Consider the following 25871-nt stretch of genomic DNA (forward strand, 5'->3'; position numbering starts at 1 on the left):
CGCAAGGCGTGGGGAAGGCGCGGCGCCCCCCGGCTGCACCTGCGGGGCTGCGGCGGGGGGAGGGCGCGGGGCGGCGGCTGCGGCGGCGGCAACAGCTCCCTCCCCCGCCTGGATTGCGAGCAAGGCTCTTCTCCCCACCCCACCCCACATCGCCCACCCACTTCGAGGATCTCCGCGCCCCGGGCTCCACATGCATCTCTGAGCCGGAGAGCCGTGGATCCCGGGCGTTCATGTCACCCTTGGGTCGGAAGAGACCAGATCCGAGGTAAGCAGGGGGAGGGCTCTCCGGGGAAACCGCCCCTCTGGGCTGGGGAGCTCAGGGAGTTGCGCAGCGATGGTCTGGCTGGTTGAGGGGCCTGGGATGGGGGCGGGGAGAGACTCGCCTGCTCCGAGGACAGGAGTTTTGGGGCGGCTTCTCCCCACCTCCCCCACCTTGAGAACTCCGCCCTGGTTATTCTGGCTCCGCCGCAATCCAGGGGTCTAAACCAGCAGAGTCGGGTGGTAACATTTCAAGAGCGCCGGTAGCGAGGGCCCTCTAACAAAAAAAGGAGGGGAAACTTGCAAGAGTTAAAAGTGGTATTTTTTATAATTATTTTCTTGGAGAGTGGGTTGTTTCTGTCTCCATCCCGCCATCTCGCGTTGGTTAAGTGGGCTCCTTTGCCTGCGGGGGGGGGGGGCATTTGGGAAATCCCCAGGGAGGTCTTATGGCACCAGCTCGTTTTAGAAGTATAGACTCATCCTCTGGTCATTTCAAGCGGGTTAGTTTAACTTCACTGTTGAACTTCTGGAAAAAAAAATAGTGAAGGTGATGAGCGCGTTCCAAATAACTGTTTAGCAGTCCTTACGCAGTTACGTCGGGCCGAAGTTGAGATCTGGACAGAACTGGGGTCCTGCCCCCATAGCTCTCCACTGATGCGCCTCTGGCAGCCAGACGCAACGGTTGCTTAGATTTCTGGAGAATGCGCTTCTTTGCTATATAAGGCCACTCGCAACACCACCCCAGATCCAAATCAGTATGGCTGGGGTTATCTGAACCCGGATCCTATGTCTGTTTATTCAGAAGGGAGACCCACTGTCTTCAGTGGGGCTTACTCCCAGGTAAGTGTGCAATGACAATAAGTCCCCGCCCTGCAGCTCTAAATATTTTGCCTTCGACCTGCTCACCTGAAAAGACGCTTCCTCTGGAGAGCTTCAAATGCGGAGGAATTAAATTTGTCTCGTTATTCTCCCTTGGACCAAAGCGATATATATGGTTTACCTCTCCCGCTTTAGTCTAACAACATCCCTGTGAGGCAGATTAGACTGAGAGACCGTTACCGGCCAAAGAGTCGCCTGGTGAGAGTTTCAAGTTGAGTGGGGGGTTTGAACACTTGTCTCTCAGATCCTCCCTGTTATGCCAAGGTTTTTCTCAGCTTCAAGAGTGAAGGGCGACATTTTTTGCATCCTTGAGTAACAAGACATGTTTACACAGAAGTAGGACCCCACTGAATTCAGTGGGACGTACTCCCAGGTAAATCCTTCTAGGTTTTCAGCCAGGTTCGTCCATCCTTGGGGTCCCTGGAAAATATCTCTCTGGTTTCGCTAGGATGTAAGGAGCTTAAGGTGTCCCTGGGGGAATTGATCCTGGAAATGCGTAAAATAAGACTTTTTCAGTGCCGAGCGTCCGCGCTGAACGGAAGGGCTGCGGAAAGGCGAGTCAAGGGACCGCGCGCTCCACAAAGCATTTAAATCGCAAACCAGCTTAGTGCCACGAAAACCCTCAAGAGGGATAGACGCTTAAGCGGTCGCCTAAACTTTTCCCTGGCTGTCAGCTCTGCCGTCTCACCGTGGATTGTCCTTTCCCTTAAAACTAAAATCCTGCCTCCGACTAGCGTCCGCCGATCGTGTGGGAAAAAGAAACCAAAGCGCATGGAAAGAAAGAAAAAGTGCGCTGGACGGGTTTTCCCCAGGCGTGAGCTGGGCACTTCTTGTGGGAATCCAGAACCGAGCTTGCTCCCATAATCGCCTCTCTCCAGAGGCCCAGAGTTTCCTGATCCCGATCCTGCTCGTGCTGGGACGGCAACACCAGCCCCGCCGAGCCAGCGCCTCTTCTTGCGCCTAGAAACGTGTCCGAAGCAGCGCTTATCCGACGGCGACGCGCGCTTCGATCGCCCTCTTCTCCTCCCACTGGGAATGGGGAACACGCCCAGCATCGCCGCCTTGCATGGAGGCAGGGACTCGCTCACCTTTCCCCTCCGAGGAGAAATCCTCGGCAAAGGTCGGGGAGCGTCGCGATCCCAAGGGAAAGCGAGCCTGGGTTGCAATTGTCCGAGCCACCTTATTTCCCTAAAGATTTCCGTGGGGTTGGTAGGGGATCAGGAGCCGCCACCGAGCGACGCAGAGGCAACACATTTTGGAGAGGTGCGTGATCTCTCTGGAGAGAGAGAAGGGACACGATTCCCCTCCGGAATTAAAAAAGGTAGTTCGTTAGAGGTGTGAATCTGGAGGAAGTAGTTAATGCATATTCAAAGTTGTTGGGCACAGGTTATTAGCACCCTAGAGCAGGAGAGGGTAGGAAATGCCCAGAGAAGGAGCCCAAAACTGGGTTCCATCCTGCATCAGAATCTTCCCACTGATCCCATCCAGGGATGTTTTCGATTTTAGGGCCAGTGACAGGTGGGAGGGGGTCTACTGCCATTTGACTTGGAATGCGGAGAGATATAAGCTGCTTGGGCATGTTACCCAGAATTCAAGAGTAGTAACTCTTTCTTGGGAGTATATACGCATAAAATCACCAAAAGGTCTGGTCGCATCTTAAAGACCAATAATAATATATTTACATAATTAAGGCAGACACTTTCATGGACTACACTTGGCCAGGTGCATTGGATGAAAGCTATTTATTTGTCATAAATAAAATGAGCTGGTCTTTAAAAGTGCCACAATATTTTTTTAAAATTCTCCGCCTCCCCCTGCAATAGACTCATATTGGGAAATGCATAAGACCGCAGCATGCTAGCCTAACCAAGAGGTAGGCTGAAAATAAGAGCCATTCACACAGATAGGCTTTTTTGAGAAGATTGCGTGCAATTTGTTTATATAGATTTAACCTGCTTGGTGTATTGAGTCCGGAATTGGTCAAAGGTATCTCTCTCCCTCTCTTTGCCCTGTTAAGAGATTTGCATGGGCAAAAGAGTACTGTAATAATTTGATTAGGGTTGGGGTTTTTTTAAATGGTTTCCATGGCGATGGGGCAGCTTGGCTTCCCAAAGTTATACAATGGGGGGGGGAGCAAGGACATCCCTCCAAAAATATTGAGGAAAGGGGAGGGGCCAGATGCTGCAAACCCAGCAAAGCCAAAGTAGGTGTGGACTGCCCTCTAGTGACAGGTTTGAAATGGTAATTTCACCTGAGCACTAACCGAAGCAGGACTGCACAACTTGTGGTCCACAAAGTGTGCGGCGGCCCATCAGGAACGTGGTCAAGTTCTGGTGTTTGGTGCTTGTCTGAGGCTGCGAGAATAAGGGAGTTGTCAAACACATAGGAGGTCGAGAGCCAATGTGGTGTAGCAATTAGAGTGTCTTGCTTAGGACCTGGGAGATCTGAGTTTGATTCCCCACTCTGTCATGATAATCACTGGGTGACCTTGGGCCAGTCACGCCTCTCAGACCAACTTACCTCTCAGGGTCATTGCAGAGAATCAAACAAGGGGAGAGAGAACCATGTACAACACTTTTAGCTCCATGGAGGGAAAGGTGGAATATAAGTGCCATAAAAAAAGAATAGCTGTGTTTGGTTTGGTTACAAGGCCTGCCTGGAGAGTTACTGAGGTATACATGACACACCATAAAAGCACTGAAGGCATGACCTGGTGTCTGAATAGTGCATTAAGGCTTTTTTAAAGTGTTGGCCCTAGCTGGGAGGGGTGAAGGGAGGTGCCCTAGGGCTCCACTTCAGAGAGCAAAAAGTCCTGGTTGGGTCCAAGGGCTGCCTCCCTTTGAAGTGCATCTCTGTGCTGGACTCTGTGGCTCAGCCATGGGATATGAAAGGATGGCAAAGGAGGACAGCAGCTCTGAGCCTGTACAGAACGCTTTCCCCTCATCACCCACCAACCACAACCAGCCCTTGCAACACCTTGGCTGGAAAGCAATGGGATTGGATGAGGAAGCCGATTTCCTGGCAGGCATTCTGGACCAGAGCAGAACTTTTAGAAACTGTAGATTGCCAGGGCAGGCCTTGAAGGGAGCTTTTTGCAGTGTTTTTGCATGCTTAACTACCTCATTGCAAATATGAATATATACACTGGCCCACTGATGAATGTCCTTGTTTGCAAAGGTCTATGGCTACAAGCAGTAAATGCGCACTGGATTTGAGTGCCCTAGTTTTAGTAGTTTACATGTGCGGTCTCTCGTTCACTTTATTTCGAGAGCCCTGTGTTACTCTTTAAAGCTTGCTCTTTTTAAAAAAAATGAATGAAAATGAAACATTTCCCCCAAATGTTTACCACTTTTACAACAACATTCAGAAACAACCTTTTAACTGCAGTAATAAATAAAGTAGGATCACATTGGAAAATTTAGCTAAATCGCCTTATAATGCATGTTATAAGTGTGGCACTCCCAAATCAACTCAGCTTCTGTTACTGTATAGAATTCTATCACACAGACAAGCTGTCTTGTCTTGGTGAATAAATTTGCCTAGTAGTCATTGCCAGGCCTTAAGTTCTTTAAGTTCTGAGAGCCAGCGTGGTGTAATGGTTAAGAGCGGTGGACTCGTAATCTGATGAACTGGGTTCTATTCCCTGCTCCTCCACATGCAGCTGCTGGGTGACCTTGGGCTAGTCACACTTCTCTGAAGTCCCTCAGCCTCACTCACCTCACAGAGTGTTTGTTGTGGGGGAGGAAGGGAACAGAGAATGTTAGCCACTTTGAGACTCCTTCGGGTAGTGATAAAGCAGGATAAAAAATCCAAACTCTTCTTCTTCTTTAGGCATTGTAGCTATTGGCCAAAGTTGAAACAGATAGGGGAACTTTGGAAGGTCCACAATGTGGTCAGGCCAAGAAAGGTGTAGCTCCTCCCAAGACTTCAATTCCTGTCTGATTTGTGTTAGCAGAAGTGCAAAATTCGCCCTCTTTGAGGAATGCGGGTTTTTAGTACCAAATACTTAAGTTTTTGAGGACAACTTTTAAAACCAGTAATGTGCTTTGTATTAGCCTGAGATTGCAATGGAGTACCTAAACACATAATTTCAGATTTAGGCTCATTTATTTGCAGTCTTGTTACCTCACCATAGTACCTCTGTTCCTTTGCAAGCCCAGGTGTTGCAGTTTCTGGTTTAGATAACATAAGAGTGATGTCATCGACGAAAAAGCTGATAGTATGCAATCTCCCATTTATTGTTACACCCACTATTTTCGCATTGTTTCTAACAGACATTGCTAGTGGCTTGATAGAGAGAACAAAGAAAAGTGGTGATAAAGGGAAACGCTGCTTTGCTCCACACTATCAAGAAGAGGTTGGAGTCAAGACCATCCATTTATACTGTGGTAAAGGAGTGTTCATAAAAAGCAAAGATTGAGCTTATGAAACACCGGCCCATGTTGAGCTCTAAATATTACCATATTTTTCGCTCTATAGGACGCACTTTTCCCCCCTCCAAAAATGAAGGGGAAATGTGTGCGCGTCCTATGGAGCGAATGCAGGCTCCTTGGCTTCAGTGATAGCAACGCGGAGCCTCTGAAGCGCAGAGGGAGAGCTCCCCACGTGCTCCAGAGGCTTCGCATTGCTTTCACTGAAGCTGCCTGAAGCCCCCGGAGCGCAGCGGGAGTTTGTGGATAGGCACCTGAAGTCTGGAGAGCGAGAGGGGTCAGTGCACACCGATCCCTCTTGCTCTCCAGGCTTCGCTTCGCTGGAGAGGTGCTGCACAGTTTCCCCTCTCTGCTCAGCGCCCCTTCAGCGAAGCGGGAGGAGAAATGGAAGGGGCTCCGCTTCTCCTCCCGCTTCACTGAAGGGGCGCTGAGCAGAGAGGGGGAGAATTATTTTTTTCCTGTTCTCCCCCTCCTATGGTCCGGTGCGTCCTATGGTCTGGTGCGTCCTATAGAGCGAAAAATACGGTAACATCTTTAGAAATTAACATCTTTAGAAAGATGCATCTTTCGTATTAGTGGCTGAAAGCAGACATTTTGTCATGCACATACAACATTTTCAAGTGAACATCTTACTGTATTTTTAATATTTTGTTGAAATAAATTATTATTATTATTATTATTATTATTATCATTATCATTATTATTATTATTATTTTATTAAAACACTAAAGAGCAATGTTTGAGCTTCCAAGAGGAGTTCAACTTAACCAATAGATTGTTCCATCCAAGGTCTATTCACAGCCTTGTCCTCTTGATGTGTATTTGTTTTCAGGTGGCTCTTGGTTGTTCCATTTCATGAACCAGATCAGGGAAATAACCGGATAGCTTGTTTGCAAAAGAAGGTAAAAAGGGGGAGGCAAATATACTGGGGGAAATGGCACAGGGCACACATTCCCAGGAAGTTCTACTCTGCAAAACTGTGCCAGAGAGCATTGGTCAAATGTTAGACATGTCAGCATTTCATCAGTGGGCTCCACAGCAGGATTGGATTGGGTATCCTAACTATGCAAACTATTGAATAATGGGACCAGTTGTCCAGGAAAGCTATGACATTGCATTCTATGGACATTTCAGGCTAAGCAATCCTGAACAATGCAAAGAACTAGCTTACCACTGAGCTTTCTCCTAAGTTTTCATTTCAGATGACCCCAGAGGTTGTCTTTCTAGAACTGTAACCACAACCTGTTAAACAGGGGTGCTGGGGTTTAAACTATTGTATGCCCTTTTTCTTTCCCACAAAATTATTCTAGGGTAGGGCCAGCCTTCTTATTAGGCAAAGTCAGCTGGCAACCTCAGGTGGCAGCAGTGGTGTAGCGTGGGGGGCCGGCCGCACCGGGCGCAACATCTGGGGGTTAGGGTTAGGGGGCGCAAATCCATGGGTTAGGGGGTGCAAATCCACGGGTTAGGGGGGCGCAAATTACTTGCCTTGCCCCGGGTGCTGACAACCCACGCTATGCCACTGGCTGGCAGACAGTGAGGAGCAGCAGCAAGGTGCTATCGGACAGGGTCCTGCAGGTGAACATAAGCAGAGTCTGCTGGATCAGGTCAATAATGACCCATTGATCCAGCATCCTGCTATCATGGTGACCAACCAGATGCCCAAAAGGAGGACTTCAGCCCATCAGCATCACCCCTGCTTGTGATTCCCAGCAACTGATAGGTGCCAATTCCCCTGCCCTACAGTAGCTTAAGCTAGTCTGCTGCCTTTAGGTTCAGTGGAGAACTCTGCCTCATCACCAGGGCTGAACTCCCAGGCAGTCCATGTTCATCCATGGCATGGGAGACACCATCTTGACCTTCACCTGAAGTAGAGAGTTGTTTGGGATCTGCCCTGTTTAAGGGTTGAGATGAAATATAGGGGCTTATCCGGCCTGCCAGACTATTTAATCTGGCCCCCATGGGAGTATATGTCCTGGGGTAAAATTCTAAAAAAAGCTCAACAACTTTGGGGCAAAATTGTAGAAAAAGTTCAACAAGTTCAATCTTAAAAAAAAAAGTCAACAACTTTGGGGTTAAATCCAAAAGACAGCTCCACAACTTTGGGCTAAACTTCAATCCTAAAAACAGCTCGACTTTGGTCGGCCCTCACACATGTTCACTTCATCAAATCTAGCCCTCTTTGAAAAAAGTTTGGGCACCCCTGTCCTAAGGCGTTTGCAAAGAAGGATTTTGAAGGATCTATGTGGCTTCCCCTGATTCACCAGGAGCCCTAGAAGACATGCTCTGTTATCAAGTGTTTTCCATTATAAAAGCAGATAGTCTAGTCACAGGGGTGCCCAAACTTTTTCAGCAGGGGGCCGGTCCACTGTCCCTCAGACCTTGTGGGGGGCCAGACTGTATTTTGAAAAAAAAAATGAACAAATTCCTATGCCCCACAAATAACTCAGAGAGGCATTTTAAATAAAAGCACACATTCTACACATGTAGAAACACCAGGCAGGCCCCACAAATCACCCAGAGATGCATTTTAAATAAAAGGAGACAATCTACTCATGTAAAAACACCAGGCAGGCCCCACAAATAACCCAGAGATGCATTTTAAATAAAAGGGCATATTCTACTCATGTAAAAACACGCTGATTCTCGGACCGCCTGCAGGCCAGATTTAGAAGGTCTTAGGTTGCCTACCCATGGTCTAGTATACCATGGTGATTTTAAGTATAAAGACCAAGAGAACAGTACTTCTTCTAGATCAAATACTATGAAATGCAAAAGCGATCTTATGCATACTGTGTGAAGTGATGCTTCAAGCTGTGTACTATCAAGTAGATCCACCAATTTTTGCAGAGTTTCTCATGTGAACAATTAAAAGATGTGCAGTTCTTGCTTTTTTGGCCCTAAACATGTTACCGTACTTGGAAATGTAGGACTTAATTTCAAGTGGCATGTTGATAAGGATGTCTGGCACCTTAATGCCCCCCTTTTTTGAGGGGGAGCACCAAAAATCAGTCATTTATATAAGGAGAAAGGCCATGTCGCTTTGCATTGCAGAAGAACCCAAGTTCATTCTGTGGCATCTCCAGATCGATGGCCAGGTAGTTGATAAAGGAAATACCTCTGCCCAAAGAGCCCAGAAAGCTTCTGCCTGGCACAGTACAATGGTACCTCAAGTTACAAATGCCTCAGGTTACAAACGCTTCAGGTTACAAACTCCGCTAACCTGTAAGAGTTACCTCAAGTTGAGAACTTTGCCTCAGGATGAGAACGGAAATCGTGTGCTGGCAGCACAGCAGCAGCAAGAGGCCCCATTAACAGAAGCACAACTCTAGTTAAGAACAGTTTCAGGTGAAGAATGGACCTCTGGAACGAATTAAGTTTGTAAGTAGAGATACCACTGTACTGTGTTACAGTGTACTGTGTTACAGTGTTGTTGTTGTTGTTGTTGTTTAGTCGTTTAGTCGTGTCCGACTATTCGTGACCCCATGGACCAGAGAACGCCAGGCACCTCTGTCCTCCACTGCCTCCCGCAGTTTGGTCAAACTCATGCTGGTAACCTCGAAAACACTATCCAACCATCTCGTCCTCTGCCGTCCCCTTCTCCTTGTGCCCTCCATCTTTCCTAACATCAGGGTCTTCTCCAGGGAGTCTTCTCTTCTCATGAGGTGGCCAAAGTACTGGAGCCTCAGCTTCACAATCTGTCCTTCCAGTGAGCACTCAGGGTTGATTTCCTTCAGTATGGAGAGGTTTGATCTTCTTGCAGTCCATGGGACTCTCAAGAGTCTCCTCCAGCACCAGTGGTACCTCAGGTTAAGTACTTAATTCGTTCCGGAGGTCTGTACTTAACCTGAAACTGTTCTTAACCTGAAGCACCACTTTAGCTAATGGGGCCTCCTGCTGCCGCGCCTCCGGAGCACGATTTCTGTTCTCATCCTGAAGCAAAGTTCTTAACCTGAAGCACTATTTCTGGGTTAGCGGAGTCTGTAACCTGAAGCGTATGTAACCCAAGATACCACTGTAGATAGGCTAAGAATCTGACTCAATACAAGGCAGCATTCTGTCTTTGTCACTGCCTGCTATCACTGGAGCTGTTTAGAGTTGCCACCTGATGGGTAAAAGATCAACTGCATCATGGCTAAAAATTCAGCAACTGCAGCTTCCATCATCACTGTCTTTACAGCAAAGCTGCAACTGATTGGTGTTCTTTCCCACTTTCCTTGCAGAGCCTCTTTTGGGGAGACAAATGATCTCATTGACTTTGATAGGCACAGCTCAGACAGCTTTAAATAACAATTCCTAGAAAGTGCAGTTCTGTGAGCTGGGACTAGGGAACATTAATGTAAAATTCTCAACACATCTACCAGGTGACAGTTCCCGGAATCCTTTGGTGCAGCCATGATGGTTAAACTTGGATAAGGCAGATAATGTATTTTTGGGAGTGTGCAGATCTTCTTAGTCAGACAGCCCATCCCACTAGCCAGTTAAGAAGAACTGGGAGTTTAAATTAATTTTTAAAAGCTTTAGGGCTTTTGAAGATGATTGGTCCAAAGTAAGCCGGTCCTATCCATTAGGGAGAGTGAGGTGACCAGGGAGTTGATTTTGAGTGACATGAAAGGGAAACAGATTGTTAGTTTTTGTTCGTTACTATATTATGTGTTTTTATATTGCGAACTGCCCAGTGTCCCTCAGAAGAAGGGCGGTATAGTGATTCAGTAAATACAAATGAATAAAATTAACCATGGAATCATAGGTCACCTTGATGGCCACAATGCCACTACCGAGCTTCAGGAGGAGGTGGGGTTGCGGGCTCACGACCCCGCCCACACTCCCGCGGGGCTGGAGACAGCCTCGCGGGAAGCAGGGATTCCCCTTGGCATCCCCGCGTGCCAGCCAATCGGCTGGCGGCAGGGGCGGGCCTTCTGGAGGCCACTTAAGGTCGGGGCAGCCCTTGGCTCGCCCCTTTTCTCCTCTGCAGCTGACGCGGCCCTAGCCTCCGTAGGTTTCGGACGAGGCGTCGCCCCTCGGAGTCCTTTAACGAACTACCCTTCAGGCATTGGGGGAGGTGATGGCGCTCCTCCCCCCCCGATCTCATTTGCATGACAATTACCCCTGCCAATGCCTACCGCCTACCACGGTAGGCCAAATGTTAGTTTTGTTGTCATCCTCGGTTTTATTAAAAACAAACAAACTAACTAATGAAGCAGCAAGGATCTATACCTTGACTGAGCATTTTTGAAGTGTTGATGAGCACTGGAGATGTACAGGTTTTTTTGTTTACTATGCAGTCTGCCAATGGAGGCGTTGGTTTTTTGGTGGGTTTTGATTTTTTTATTGACACACAAAATGCAATGCATGCAAATTCAAGAGGATCTGTTTTAATTCTGGCTGCCTGGAGATGAAGGAGACTTACACCTGTTAAAGACTTGGGGGTTTTTATTCTTGCACAAGGTCTCAGAGTTGCCAGACCAGAACTCAAAAAGTAATACTTGTACTAAGAGTTAGTGACCAGCATAGTTTTTACTTTAAATTCCTTTATGTAGGAGGAGACAAGGAACCCACAGGTTCTTCCACCTGCTTTCACCTCACAGACATAGTGCCTGATTTACAGTGCAGCTCAAGACACCAGGAATCTTGCTCATTACCCCTGATGTGGAGGGCTAGATCCAAAGATTTGGGGCAGTGGAATTGGGCACAATTGTATAGAAAGATGTGTATGTTAGGAAACTTACACTAAATAGCTGATATAGTTCCATGAGGACTTTTTAAAAAATACAAACTGATATGGAAATGTGGCAAGCCAGCTTTGACTGTGGGCCATAGCTGTCAACTTTTCCCTTTTCTTGCAAGGAATACTATCCGGAATGAGGGAATTTCCCTTAAAAAAAGGGAAATGTTGACAGCTATGCTGTGGGCTTAGGCTTAGGCTTTCAGAAACCCAAAGCCAGAGACCAAGCCAAAAGCACCTTTAGACCTCATCTCCAGCTCTGCTTGGCTTTGGCTTCAGTTTCCAGCTTTGGGTTTCCAAAAGCGGACGCCGAAAGCTGCAGCTGAAAGCCACAGCCGAAAGACAGGCCAGAGGTTGGAAGCTGCTGCTGTTGAAGCAAGAAAGGGGCAGTAGCTGAAGGAGAAGGGTGCATGATGGCAGTGGAACATAATGCCCATGGCAGTATCCAGTGCCGGACTTATGTATAAGCTAAACAAGCAATAGTTTAGGGCCCTACTTTCTTGGGGGGCCCAAAAAAATTTAAAGGAAAAAAACTGGATTTACATTTCCAAAATATAAGATAAAAAACAAATAAAATAAAACCTACAGTGTTTTGTGTTGTGTAGGCTCCTATGATGTCAGTAATGGGCCCCACCTGCTAGCCTGCTTCCTAAAATATCACCAGTTTGCTCATTTCTATATATAAGGTGTCTACATTCTGCATGTGCAAATGGCTTTAGATAGCTATTAGGTCCATAAATTACCATATAGCATATATTCAACACAAAAAACAGCGGCAATTTGTTGTTGACAAAGGACAGCTGGGCATATAAAGGGCCCCATTACCTTCAGTAGCTGAGGGCCTCATCAAACCTAAATCCGGCCCTGGCAGTGTCCATTGGCTTCTGCCACCCAAGGTGGTTACCTCAGTCTGCCTCATGGATGTCCCGGCCCTTTTAAACACAGTGACACTTTTTGTGCATAAAAGATGCACAGGACTTCACTTACTGGTGTCAGCTGCATGAAAATCGACCCATTGTGTCTTCTCTGGTGCCACCCAAATGCACATCCCAAGTGTGCAAATGCGCCTCTTCCCCCAATGTTACGTACGTAAAGATTCCAGGGCAGCACCAAACCCAATATGTGGTAGAATTCTACCAGAATTAATAAGACTAGCAAGGGTAAACACGGGTGTTTGAAATCCCACAGAGGGGGAAAGCTGCCTTTACGTGCCATGTGTCATTTATGCTAGTCTAATTTGTTCAGGATGTGCTGCCAAAGGGGTCAAATCCAAATGTCTCATCTTCAAGGGGCTGCAGATAAGGCTGTAATCCCGCTGAAATCCAGAAGTGTCGGATCTCCTGTTCGTGTAGAATTCATTTGTGTCCTTTGCCTTAGAAGCCCTAATCAGAGAGAGCTCCAGTGGTAAGGGAAAGGCACTCTGCAAAAGCGCAATAGTGCTGATTTTTTTATTGTGGCAGAACTAACTAAGCCTTGCAGAAATAAGTCCTTTTTTTTTTACAGTGTAAACAGGTTTGCTTGCAGGGGCAGGGAGGGGATCCACCCTGGCTCTAATTAAGCACCTGCAAGTGCTCCGGTTTCCTTTGCCCCTGACCTCAGATCCGCTTGGGCAGAACTTTCCAAGAAAGACAGAAATGCCTCTCTGCTAGAACTATGTTCTGAAATATTTACAGTGGAATTTAATGCAGTCCACACACCAGCCTGCTCTTGGTGAGCAAGCTGAAAGGATGGGAAATGCCTGATTGGTCCCAGATTGCCCGTTTGCAAGGCGGATAATAGTTTCAACTAGGATAGGAAAACTCAGCCAAGAGAGAGTCACACGTCCTTCCAGTTTTGCAGATGCCTCCTCCTGTTCTCCTTTCCCTCCCTCTTTCTCTCTTCACTTTACCAGGCCCGACTGGTGCCTATATAACACTTTATGACTGAAAGTTGCCAAATCACTGCTACTTTGATGTGAAAGCCAAAGTATCCCACTTTCTGTAAAGTTTACGTATCAAAGGCCCTTTAAATGTAACCCAATCTGAATTCCCCCTTTAAAAAAAAAAAATTTGAAAACATGCGGAACCAGGGGCAAACCTTAAGCTACGGAAGCTGTTCTGAATCCCAGTGCTAATGCACAGTGGGGAGTCCAGTTTGAGCATGTGCAAAGGGTCTCTCCCATAGCACTAACAGTAGTGGTCAGTGGGGCACAATGGGGCTTTTTTGCTTACCTGCCTTCCCAATAAAGTATTATGTTGCTTCCACTTACTGAGAGAGCAAGTTTATCTGCACAGTTCTGAGCAGGTATCCTACTCAGGAGGGGGTTCTTTCTACCATGGGAGGAAGAAGACCCAGGTCAGAGCCTTTCTACTGATTATTTCCATTGGGCCATTCCCAACTCTTCCTTTTTCTTGTTCGCCACAAACTTGGAAGCTTTCGGCTAAAGCACTTAAAACCACATTAGTTGTTGCAACACACACATGTTGCCCAACCCACTACTGGCAATGGGGCAGAAGAGATATTCTAACATTTTGCATTTTAACAAGGAAGCATGTACAGTGGTACCTCGGGTTACATACGCTTCAGGTTACATACGCTTCAGGTTACAGACTCCACTAACCCAGATATAGTACCTTGGGTTAAGAGCTTTGCTTCAGGATGAGAACAGAAATCGTGCAGCGGTGGCAGCAGGAGGCCTCATGAGCTAAAGTGGTGCTTCGGGTTAAGAACAGTTTCAGGTTAAGTACGGACCTCCGGAATGAATTAAGTACCGGTACTTAACCCGAGGTACCACTGTAATTTGCACTTCTCAAACCAGTACGAGAACTGAAACGCAGCTATCATTTGAAATTTGCACTTCTCTGTATTTTGTAACAGTCCTCTAACTAAACAGTGAGTCCAAAATGCATGTATCAGGGAGCTGCACTTTAAAATGCAGATGTTAGTAAATATGATGGACAAAAATGCATTCTGTTGGGCAAAATTGTTTGCACAAATATGAATATATTGGGTAGAAGTCTTACAGAAATGTCTGTAATAGGAGAAAATTGTGCTAAAATCCTGCAAAATACAAGGATTTTTAAAAAAGAATAGTGATTTTTAAGCACTATGCTTAAACATGGCTGAAACAAGTTCCGTGTTTTTATGTATATGATGTTTAAATCTCTCTTGTTTGGTTGCATTTGGGGGGTGTTGGGTTTTCCCCCCATTTCCAATCCCATGTAATTGAAGAAAAGGTTCTATATGTATGTTTGGATTAAAACGTAATACGCAAAATGTCCTGCTGCCATGTTCTGATTGGAAATGAAGCAGAATGTCCACCCTGAAACTTTTGCCCATACAAATGCTATTTTGAAGCAGATTGATTATTATTATTATTTATTAAATTTCTATGCCACCCATCAGCCTCAGATCTCAGGGTGGTTCGCAACGTAAAAAAATACAATATAAAAGCACAAAATACATGATAAAAGCAAGAACAAAAAAACCCTACAAACCAATAATCATTCTTCCCCCCTCCAACCTGATATAATCCTGAGCACAAATAATCATGAATGCACCCTTAAGAGGATGCCGGGGGGCTCAGGCAGCCCAATGCCTTGGGCAGCCCTGAGTAGGCTGCTCATTGTGACAAGAGAAGGATGTTCTGTGTGTGCTCAATTATTACTTCATGCGGCTGAAGATAGGCCACAGTCAAGTGTTTTTACACGTGACATTTACCTCGCCTGCTTTTGGATTTTCCTGTGTCTCTAATATATATGTGCAGCCCTGGTTAGAGTGTCAGAGCTGGGAGACCAGGGTTTGAATCCCCACTCGCTGGGTGGCCTTGGGCCAGTCACTGCCTCTTAGCCTAACCTACCTCACAGGGTTGTTGTGAGGATTAAGTGAGGAAGGGGAGAGACATGTACACCACCTTGAGCTCCTTGCAAGGGAGGAAGGTGGAGTGGAAATGAATAAACAATGATACTAAAAGGTACGGTTGATTTTTCAAAAATAGTATTCATGACACTTTCTCTCCTGTATGAACACAGTAACCAGACATGCTAACCAGACATGCTGGCAATGGGTGTGAGGGAAACTCAAGCGCTCGTGTCACTTGGGAAGGTGCTGTTGATGGAGCAGGGTGTGGGTGTGTTGGTGTTTGCTGTGTATCTGAAGGGTTGTCTGCTCCAAGCTTGGTTTAAAGACAAAGCGTAAGGTTTGGAACATAGAAACAGAGACCAGGGAAGGACTTTGAGGTTGGCCATCAACAGTTAGCACCTGAACAGATCCACTGTCTGGCAGCAGCCTTTGAGAAGACATTGTTGGGTTCCTTTCAACAGCTCTTTAAAGTGCGTGCTGGCCTCCTTTCTCCTCCCTGACCAGCAGCTGAGTCACAGAACCAGGGCCAGCAAGACGAGTTATTGCTTGCTTCTAATAAACATGGCCTCAGCGCCAAGCACTGTGTTTGTTATTGTAAGGGAAGATGGAAACGGCAGCGTTCTAGCCCCAGAAGACTTGGCGCTTTAAAGCAGACTGCCAAGATGGGGATATGAGATAGAGGCCAGGGATTGGCACATGGCATAAGAACATATAAGCCACACTACTGGTCCATCTAGCTCAGTATTGTCCACAGACAGGCAGCGGCTTTCTGGGGTTTCAGGCAGGAAGTCTCTCCCAACCCTACTTGGAGATGCTGGGCATTGAAGCTGGAACCTTCTCTGCATTCAGATGCTCTGCCACTGAGCCATGGAGCAGTATGGATGGGATCAACGGAGAAGATGCAAACACTAATGTCATGTCTCTCTCCTGTTTGCCAGGGTCCTGTGCTGGAAGGAAATCTAAGATGAAGTTATGGGATGTGGTGGCTGTCTGCATGTTGCTACTCAACACAATCTCCACCTTTCCTCTTCCTGATGGCCAGACCCGCTCAGTGCTAGAGGGAACTGAAGACGATCACACCTCCAACCGGCTGCTGACTCCTTATGCTGGCCAAATGGACTGTAAGAAAAAGTTCCCTTTCCTTCTTTCAACTTCTATCCATCTTAACTACTGGAAAAAATGCTTTTGGTTGTCCTGGCACCAAGTCTGGACATTTGTTTAACCAGTTCTCCTGGGAAGGTTCCTCCTTTCCCAGCCTAGAGCTGAGAGAGAGCTAAACCCAAAAGCAGAAATGTAGCAAGCATGACTGACGGCTCAGGCCTAGTCATGCAGAAGCCACTGGGAGTTAAGAGGACTAGGCTGACTCATTCACCTATGAAACTGTACTCCCATTGGCATCATTGGGTCTGAAGGTTCAACCATATGGTTATCACTGTGTTTTATCGTTTGGTGGTTTTAGACTTTGGGAATGGCAGTCTGGTGAGGTTGTTGAGGATACCTTACTAGAGGTTAGACGCCATGGTAGTCCAATTGCTATGAAACCAAAAAGATTCACAGGTGTGCTCTTGTGGGGCCACCACTGACTTTTCTACTTGCTTGCCCTCTCCTCTTTCTTATAAGGAGGTTGCACGTGAACCAGAAGTCTCTACATGCCTGGTTCCAAAGGAGTGCTGGGATTCCTTAACTCTAGTGATTCCATCAGCATTCTTGCCATTGCGAATAATCAGGAACATGTGTACTTTCAGTATACTTGCCGCTTCCTCTGCATGAATACAAGGAAGGGCAAACCTCTGTCTGTTTGTTTTGAAATCTGGCGGCTCTGCTGAGTGCAAAGCATCCCTAATGAAGTCAATGAGGTGGCAGCTTTTGTTCGTGGAGAATGAGTCAGAGCTCACCAAGCGGAAGGAGACACACCAATGGCTGGGAGGCGGAACAATGCTCCTTGGGCTTAAATTCAAAGTCCATCAGCTAACTGGGCTCAATTAGACTATGACAAAGAATCCCATATCTAGGTGCAAACTGAAGGCTTGTGCAGATTCGATGCTTTTCAGGGTGCAATAAGCAAACTGTGTTTCTAGCATATCAATATGCCAAATCACCTAGAAGCGCCAGCTACCAGAAATAGGATTGCCACAAATTACTGACAGTCCAGTTCCCCTCCACATCAGTGGAGCAAAATGAGTAGGAGACCAAAAGGGTTAGCTACACTTAGTAGTTGTATCTAAATGTGAAGTTGAAAGTTGGTCCCTAATGTCCAGCAGCCCAGTGCCGGATTACGTATAAGCTAAACAAGCTATAGCTTTAGGGCCCCACTCTCTTGCCCCCCCCAAAAAAGTTAAAGGAATAAAAAAAAAGGATATACATTTCCAAAATATAAAAAACAAATAAAATAAAACCTACATAGAGCAACAGTGTTTTGTGTTGTGTAGGCTCCTATGATGTTATGTGCAAATGGTTTTAGATACCTATTAGGTCCATAAACTACCATTTAGCATATATTCAACACAAAAAACAGCGACAATTTGTTGTTGACAAAGGACAGCTGGACATATAAAGAGGATGGAAAGAAGCACGCAACAGGCTACAAGAGTGAGCGGGCCACAGTCAGGTTCATGGGCCTGCCCAGAATATGCCACATCCGCCCACTTCCCTTCTCTGCAGGCCACCCATGCTCATTGCAGCGCATAGGGCACTGTGCTCCCAGGGTAATTATTGTTGCTGCAAATCACACAGTCCTCTCCACTGTTGCTTTCCTGTGAGAGAGAGGGATTCTCAAGCCTCTTTTGCCTTCTCAGCATCTTCCCAGCAGATGCAAAACCACATCTGCATTCTTTCGCTTTCTGCCTCGTCTGATCCTCCTCCTCTCTCGCTCTCTTCCCACTGGAATCTTTCCTGGGTTTCCCTCTTCACGTTTTGGAGAGAAGCCACATTTCCTTTCAAGGAATGATGCACGTTGACCAAAAGACCTAACTGTCTCCATTCCCTTCTCCTTCCACCCTTCTCGCCCTCCGGCCCAGAGCATAGACGAGGGAATGCTTGTAATCTCATGTCACCCTTCCTTTAGAAGCCACCTTTGGCAGCCTTATTTTAATTCATAAAAGTATTTATATACCTCTGTCTCACACAAAATATCAAGGCCAATTGGAGGTTGATCCCAAAATTCCTACTTGGCCCCCAAGTGACTGATTCATTCTTCATGGCTCCGAAAGTGGGGTGAACGGGTCATTGCAGAGGCTCTGAATGTAGAAGGTGAGGGTAGCAAGGTAAAGGTCAAAGGCAAAAGACCCCTGGATGGTTAAGTCCAGTCAAGGGCAACTATGGGGTTGCGGCGCTCATCTCCCTTTCAGGCCAAGGGAGCCAGGGTTTTTCCACAGACAGCTTTCCGGGTCATGTGGCCAGCATGACTAAACCACTTCTGGTGCAACAGAACACCGTGACGGAAGCCAGAGTGCACAGAAACACTGTTTACCTTCCCGTCGCAGTGGTACCTATTTATCTACTTACACTGGTGTGCTTTCAAACTGCTAGGTTGGCAGAAGCTGTGACAGAGCAGCGGGAGCTCACACTGTCGTGCGGATTCAAACCGCTGACCTTCCGATCAGCAAACCCAAGGGGCTCAGTGCTTTAGAGCACAGTGCCACCCGCAACCCTGGTGACGGTACTGCCTGCTCTATGAAGAGAAGCAGCTTCCCTTAAGCAATTGCCCACCACAGTGATGGGATCGTTGTCCTACCCACCCTTCTCTATGCAAAAGGGAGCCCAAGAGTCTTCCTCTATGGAAGGCCAGCTACTCCCATCACCCCTAGCTAGCAAGGCCAGAGCTCAGGGATGATGGGAGTTGTAGTCCAACAACATCTGGGGACCCACAGGTTGAGAACTGCTGCTTTGTGGGTCAAATTCGCTCCCGTGTAAAAGGTGATGGAGCAGCCTTCTGAAAGTTCATCCTGTTGGCCTTGGCCTGGCATGCCAGCCAGTCAAGACCATTTAGTCTCTGTTTTCTGTCCCTCCCCAGCTTCATGTCATTTGAAATTTGAAAAGCATTCCCTTTATACTCTTATCCAAATCACGTCATTAAAAAAAGTTGACAAGCACAGGGTCTAGGACAGAGTCCTGCCGCACTCCAGCCGAGATCTGCCTCTGGGTTGGTGGAGAACCATTAATGGGCCTTTGCTCCCTAAACTGTTTTACTGCAAAATCAAACATTCCAGTTTTGTAGCTCTCAGCTACTGAATTTCTTTCTTTTACTCATGGCTGACTGACCCTGCCTGTGCAAAAAAAAGGACGCACATCTGCATAGTGTTTCCTGCGTGCGCAATTTATTCTGCAAGCAGAATTTGGGTTGCCTTGCAAAATTCCGTTATTCTGTTTGCCATTTGCATAAGTGGCCTGAAGAAACCGTTCTTCGCCATCTGTCGAAAGCTTCCTTTGCCTCTCACGATGGCTTGCAAGGAGCAGAGGCGGACAGGTGGCAACTTCCTTCAGTGCTTCATCAAAGCCCTTTCCTGCGCCATGCAGGCCGACATGCAGTCCGGCGGCTGCGTGTCCGAGGGGGAATCAAGTGTACTCTGGGAGGAAGTAGCGGGCAACAGGTGAAGACCACACACACATAGGCACATATCAGACGGCATTTTCACCGGGCGGCCAAGTCTGTCTGTGCACAATGAAAGAATCATGCCGATCAGCTGTTCAGTAGGCAGAAGCAGAACTAAATCCAGTGCTTCCCCTCCCCTCCCCTGTCCGGCATCCCCCCAAATAGCTGCCTGGCATTATCGCTTATTTCCTAACAGGGCTCTGTGCATGCAGTCCTGGCAGCCAGATCGAGGGGAGGAACTGCATGGGCAGCACCGCTTGCAGCCGCTAAGCAAGCGCTCATCCAACTAGGGCTATATGCATCCACCTGCGGGTTGACCGTGGCTTGATTGGGCAGATATAAATACCCTCTCACTTCCTGAATGAGATCCTGCTTGTACTTAGGAAATTAAGCTTCATAACAGAGCGGGGATTTGGATGTTGGTTTCCAATATGGAAACTGAAGTACAGTCATACCTCGGGATAAATACACTTCAGAATAAGTATTTCCGGGGTGCGCTCCGCAGCGACCTGGAAGTAACGGAGCACGTTACTTCTGGGTTTCGCCGCTCACGCATGCGCAGATGGTCAAAATTACATCGTGCTCATGCGCGGAAGTGGCAAGAAGTGGCATGTGCAGTCGCGCAGTCGCGTCTTACATTCTGTTCAGAATGCAAATGGGGCTCCGGAACGGATCCCGTTCTTATCCCGAGGTACTACTCTACACTGTATTTTTGTTTAAACTCTGGTCTGCCCAAGTAGGATATATTGGGTGTGGAGGGGCAATTTTTAGGGGTGTGAGAGGTGCTAAGTTCTCCTGCCTCTTACAGTCTGTATCCCCATTGCCACTTCCCTCCTGCACCTGGACTCTGATACCTGAACACAACTGGGAGGAGTGGGGATATTTCATCTCTTTCTCCCTTTCATGAAAATCAGACATCTCTACCATCGCCACACTTGAGGTGTCACTGGGGTTGACTCAGCTTTAGATGGCGGGTTCTTCTCTTGTCAGATGTCATTTGAGATTTATAAATGTAAAATATTTCCATCAGTATTAACCTCTGGATAGTTCCCCTGTTTCTATTTAAAATTATTTTATTAGTATTTATTACATTTGTATACTGCCGTTCGTCTGTAGATTTCAGGGCAGTTCATAAAAATACAAGATAAAAATCCAAACATCACTAGGGAAACCTTTTCACAAACAGGGAGCCACTGCAGAAAAGGCCTGTTCTTGTGTTGCCACCCTTTGGACCTCTTGTAGAGGAGGCACATGAAGAAAGTTCTCAGATAATGGTCATCAGGTCTGGGTAGGTTTAAATTAAGGGTGGCTCATGCTGTATGATGTCATAAGTAAAAGGTAAATATAGGTCTTAACCACTGAGCTTCTTGGGCTTGCCAATTTGAATCCACTCGACGGTGGTGAGCTCCAATTGCTGTCTCCCAGCTTCTGCCAACCTAGCAGTTCAAAAGCAGACCAGTGCAAATAGATAAATAGGTACCACTGTGGCGGGTTAGGTAAACAGTGTTCCCATGCGCTCTGGCACTTGTCACGGAGTCCCATTTCACCAGAAGTGGTTTAGTCATGCTGGCCACATGACCTGGACAGCTCTCTGTGGACAAACTCTGGCTTCCTCAGCCTGAAAGTGAGATGAGTGCCACACCCCATAGTCGCCTTTGACTGGACTTAACCATCCAGGGGTCCTTTACCTGTAGAGTTCCCTCTCCAACAGAGGTGTGTCTTGCTTCTTCAATATACAGCTTTCAGTGAGTACAAAAGACACATCTCTTTACCTGGCCATTGACACCTGAGAGGGTTTTCAGAGCCCACCTTACCTGTAATAAATACCACAAGGACCGCCTTCCCCATATGAACCAAGCTGGACTCTGCAGTCATAATCTGATTTTAATGTGTTAAGATATATCTGTATCTATCAACCTATCTACCTACCAACCTGCCCTTTGACGTTATGGTGAAGGGCAGTTAAGAAATCCAATAAGTAATGTAAGGATATAATTCCTGCAGATGGACATTTTAGACTGTGGCTGAGGAGAGATTTAAACCCAACTCTTGTAGACCCTTCCATTTTCTTGGACTAAAGTGTGAGATTATGGCTGCTTACACACCAGGTATTTAAAGCACACAACTTCCCCTGGGAACTGCAGTTTATATTAATGGTCCTGAGAACTGTAACTCTCCAAAGGATAAACTACAGTTCCCGTGGTTCTTTAAATGTATGAGCTTTAAATGTGTATACAGGCTACAGGTTATATTGAAGCATTCATTATATCTGGAGTTTAAAACTAGCCTGTTTCGGCCTCTCCCTCTCACCTGATAAGGGAGATGCAACTGGAACCATAATGGTGGAGGGGGACAACTAACTAAGCGACTTCAGTTCTGATTCCTCCCGCCCCAAAGTATTGGCTTGTTCCAGTCCTGCCTCAGGACATTTAACATGCCACCTGAGAGAGCGAGAGAGAGAGGACACCAGTGAGAGTGTCAGATTTTGTGGGAATTCTAAGATGGAGGAAAGGTTGCCCTCTGTTCTTCCTCTGACACATTGGTGAGCCAGCAAGGAAGATAATGAACCTGAACACCATTAATCATTTAAAGATTATTTGATCTCAGCATCTTTGATGTTATATTCCGTTAACGAATGCCGCTGACGGGTCTCCATTTCACCCAAGCCGTGCACGAAGCCTCTTCTTAATACGAGAAGTTCCTCTAATTGCTTAAGCCCCGTCACCATTTCAGAAGGCCAACAGGTGAATTTTGATTCCTTTCTGGTAACGTCCATTACTGAGAAGGGCTTGTAACGCGAGTATTATATTCTGCTTCCTAGCCTGCTACGTCTGCTCATTTCAAACCAGGCTGCGGGAAGGTGAAAAGATGAGAACGGCTCATTGATTTCAAGCACTTTCACAGGCCAGCGGTTGATGAACATCTAAATATACTGGGGTCAGAGAGGGCAGGAAGGATATTTGTTTAAGGCAAGGCCGGGGAGCACTTTTTCAGCTCAAGGGCCAGATTCTCTTCTGCGCAACTTCTTGGGGGGCGCATGTATTTGTATGCCACCTTTCCACAGCTAAAACCATGCTCAACGTGGCTTACAGCATGAAACAAATTACATAGTTACAAATATAACCATGGTAGTCAAAAACAATGAACAAAACACATCAAAAAGTACACAACCAAACTGAACAATTTCCACATAAATCAAAGCAAGGTTTAAAAATAAGGATACAAAAAATTAATCAGTAATAGCAACAATCTCCCCTGCTACAACCCTCCCTAAACAGTACCCCAACTAAAGACCAGCACACATTCCTCACCATGACCATGCAAGATTTTTTCTTTTAAAAAGCGTTTTCTTTGAAGAAAGTGCAGTCCCATTTATTTATTTATTTATTTATTATTTTATTATTTTATTTTATTTTCTACACTAATTCTCTATTTGAGGATCTCATGGCAGTTTACAACATAAAAACATAAAAACACGTATCAATGTCAAAAACAATAACTATAACACACCCACCCCAACACAACTTCGTTTGGATTTGCTCTTTTAAGAGGGGGACAATCCAGTTTTGTTCATAAAGCAAATTATCTCTCATAATGTTAAGCTAGACAAACATATATTTAACAAGATAGGGTTAGCATGAGTGTAGTGCAGAGAGGGCTTTCCCCCACTGATAAAAGGATGATCACATTTACAAGCCCAAATGTGCTTAAGATCTGGTTGCTGCCTTACAAAACGCTTCAAAATCTTTCAGAGTAACTAAGAAGATGGCACTTCTCACTTTAACCATCTTCAACAAAGAGACATTATCAGTGTCCAAGGAAAAGCATGCAAGGGAATGTAAGGTAGGGCCAGAAGTGGATGTGCCCAAAGGTCCGCTAGAGAGGCTTGCAGGGCCACATTCAGCCCCCAAGCCTCTTTTGATTTAGGGTACAGTCCTCTCTAAAGCTATTCTGCTCAAGGCACACTGAGAAGAATGGAAGATGCAGAGGGAAGATGGGTTGGATCCAAATACAACCTCCCAATGCATGATGGGGAACATGGTTCATACATTGCAGAGAAAGGATGCTTGAGGAATGCTACCACGATGAATTTCTAGGTGAGCTGGCCTGCTCCTCTTGCTCTAACGTGCAGGTCTGAACTGAGCTACCAACCAGTCCTATGCATTGAGCTCATTGAGACTTGCTCCCAGGTGAGTGTGCATAGGATCGCAGCCGCAATTATCAAAAGATGCATTTAAATAATGTTCTGAAAAGAATTATGCATTCAGAGAGAAAGCATGCAAGTATATAAAATATGTCTGTGTATGTGTGTACTACAGTCGTACGTCCAAATGCCTTGCAACTTGAACATTTTGGCTCCTGAACGCCACAAACCCGGAGTGAGTGTTCCAGTTTGAGAACGTTCTTTGGAAACTGAACGTCCAATGCAGCTTACCTGGCTTCCGATTGGCTGCAGGAAGCTCCTTCAGCCAATCAGAAGCTGTGCCTTTGTTGTCGAACATCTTTGGAAGTCGAAAAGATTTCCGGAATGGATTCTGTTTGACAACCAAGGTACGACTAGATAGATAGATATAGATAGATAGATGATAGATAGATAGATAGATGATAGATAGATGATAGATAGATGATAGATAGATAGATAGATAGATAGATAGATAGATAGATAGATGATAGATAGATAGATAGATGATAGATAGATAGATAGATAGATAGATAGATAGATAGATGATAGATAGATAGATAGATGATAGATAGATAGATAGATAGATAGATAGATAGATAGATAGATAGATAGATGATAGATAGATAGATGATAGATAGATAGATAGATAGATAGATAGATAGATAGATAGATAGATAGATGATAGATGATAGATAGATAGATAGATAGATAGATAGATAGATAGATAGATATAGATAGATATAGATAGATATAGATAGATGATAGATAGATGATAGATAGATGATAGATAGATAGATGATAGATAGATAGATAGATAGATAGATAGATAGATAGATAGATAGATGATAGATAGATAGATAGATGATAGATAGATAGATAGATGATAGATAGATAGATGATAGATAGATAGATGATAGATAGATAGATGATAGATAGATGATAGATAGATGATAGATGATAGATAGATAGAGATAGATAAATAGATAGACAGACACACAAATATACATATATACACGCCTGTATATAAAAAGAGATTCTACTTCCCAATATACGTTCATCTGACAAACTATTTTCTTTCTGTATTTTCAAAACAGCTAATATTTCTGAGGATTATCCCAAGCGGCTTGGTGACGTAGAAGATTTCATTCAAGCCACTATAAAAATCCTGAAGAGGTCACCAGATAAACCAACGCCGTATAGCTCCAAAAGGGAAAGAAACCGTCAACGTGCAGCAAAGAACAATAATAATTCCAGCAGCAGGAAAGGACGGAGGGATCCGAAGGGAAGAAACCGGGATTGTGTCTTAACTGAGATGCACTTAAATGTGACTGACTTGGGCTTGGGATACAACACCAAAGAAGAGTTGATTTTCCGGTATTGTAGTGGTTCCTGCGAGTCCGCTGTAACCGTGTATGACCAAATTTTAAACAATTTAACCCAAAACAGAAAGTTGGCCAGTGACAAAATCAGACCACAGCCTTGTTGCAGACCCATTGCGTACGATGATGATGTTTCGTTTTTGGATGATGACCTATCCACTTATCACATACTGAAAAAACATTCCGCAAAAAGATGTGGGTGTGTCTGACATCCTTTTTTGGGTTTGATATTGCATTCCTGCTAAAGAAGGGTCCAAGGCTCCCAAGAAGATGGAATGATGGCTTCAGAGGAAGGCAAGAGGACCAAGCATATGGGAGAACAACAACAAGAAGACGGGATATCAATCAATCTAAATATAATAACGATAATGGTGATTGTGGGAGCCTGGTTGTTAGAAATCCAACACAGGAGAATTGGATAGGATACAACCGCAGGGGCGTTTTGTTTCTACAGGAAGGCAAATAAGCATCAATGCTCAGGGGCAGAGATCCAAGATGGATGGAAGAGACTTACAACATTTGCTTTAAGGCGATCCACTGTTAGCAAACCCTGGCAAGGCAGGTGCTTAACAACACAATCTCTGTTGGA

General features: G+C 45.8%; 1 protein-coding gene across 1 annotated transcript; it reads left to right on the top strand.

The window, feature by feature from the left end:
- GDNF (glial cell derived neurotrophic factor) lies at nucleotides 1-25871 on the top strand. The gene is made up of 3 exons (XM_081930082.1): nucleotides 1-265; nucleotides 16068-16250; nucleotides 24998-25871. Exons 2-3 carry the CDS (start codon nucleotides 16094-16096, stop codon nucleotides 25489-25491), a joined length of 651 nt encoding a protein of 216 aa, XP_081786208.1. The 5' UTR covers nucleotides 1-265; nucleotides 16068-16093; the 3' UTR covers nucleotides 25492-25871.

Source organism: Podarcis melisellensis (assembly GCF_964234715.1).
Source record: "Podarcis melisellensis genome assembly, chromosome: 11".
Classification (NCBI taxonomy): Eukaryota; Metazoa; Chordata; class Lepidosauria; order Squamata; family Lacertidae; genus Podarcis; species Podarcis melisellensis.

What these genes read in the sequence shown, in the direction of transcription:
- GDNF (XM_081930082.1), top strand. Translation starts at nt 16,094, where the DNA reads ATGAAGTTATGGGATGTGGTGGCTGTCTGCATGTTGCTACTCAACACA. An exon ending in TTATGCTGGCCAAATGGACT is followed by an intron (nt 16,251 to 24,997) that starts GTAAGAAAAAGT and finishes TTTTCAAAACAG; the next exon opens with CTAATATTTCTGAGGATTAT.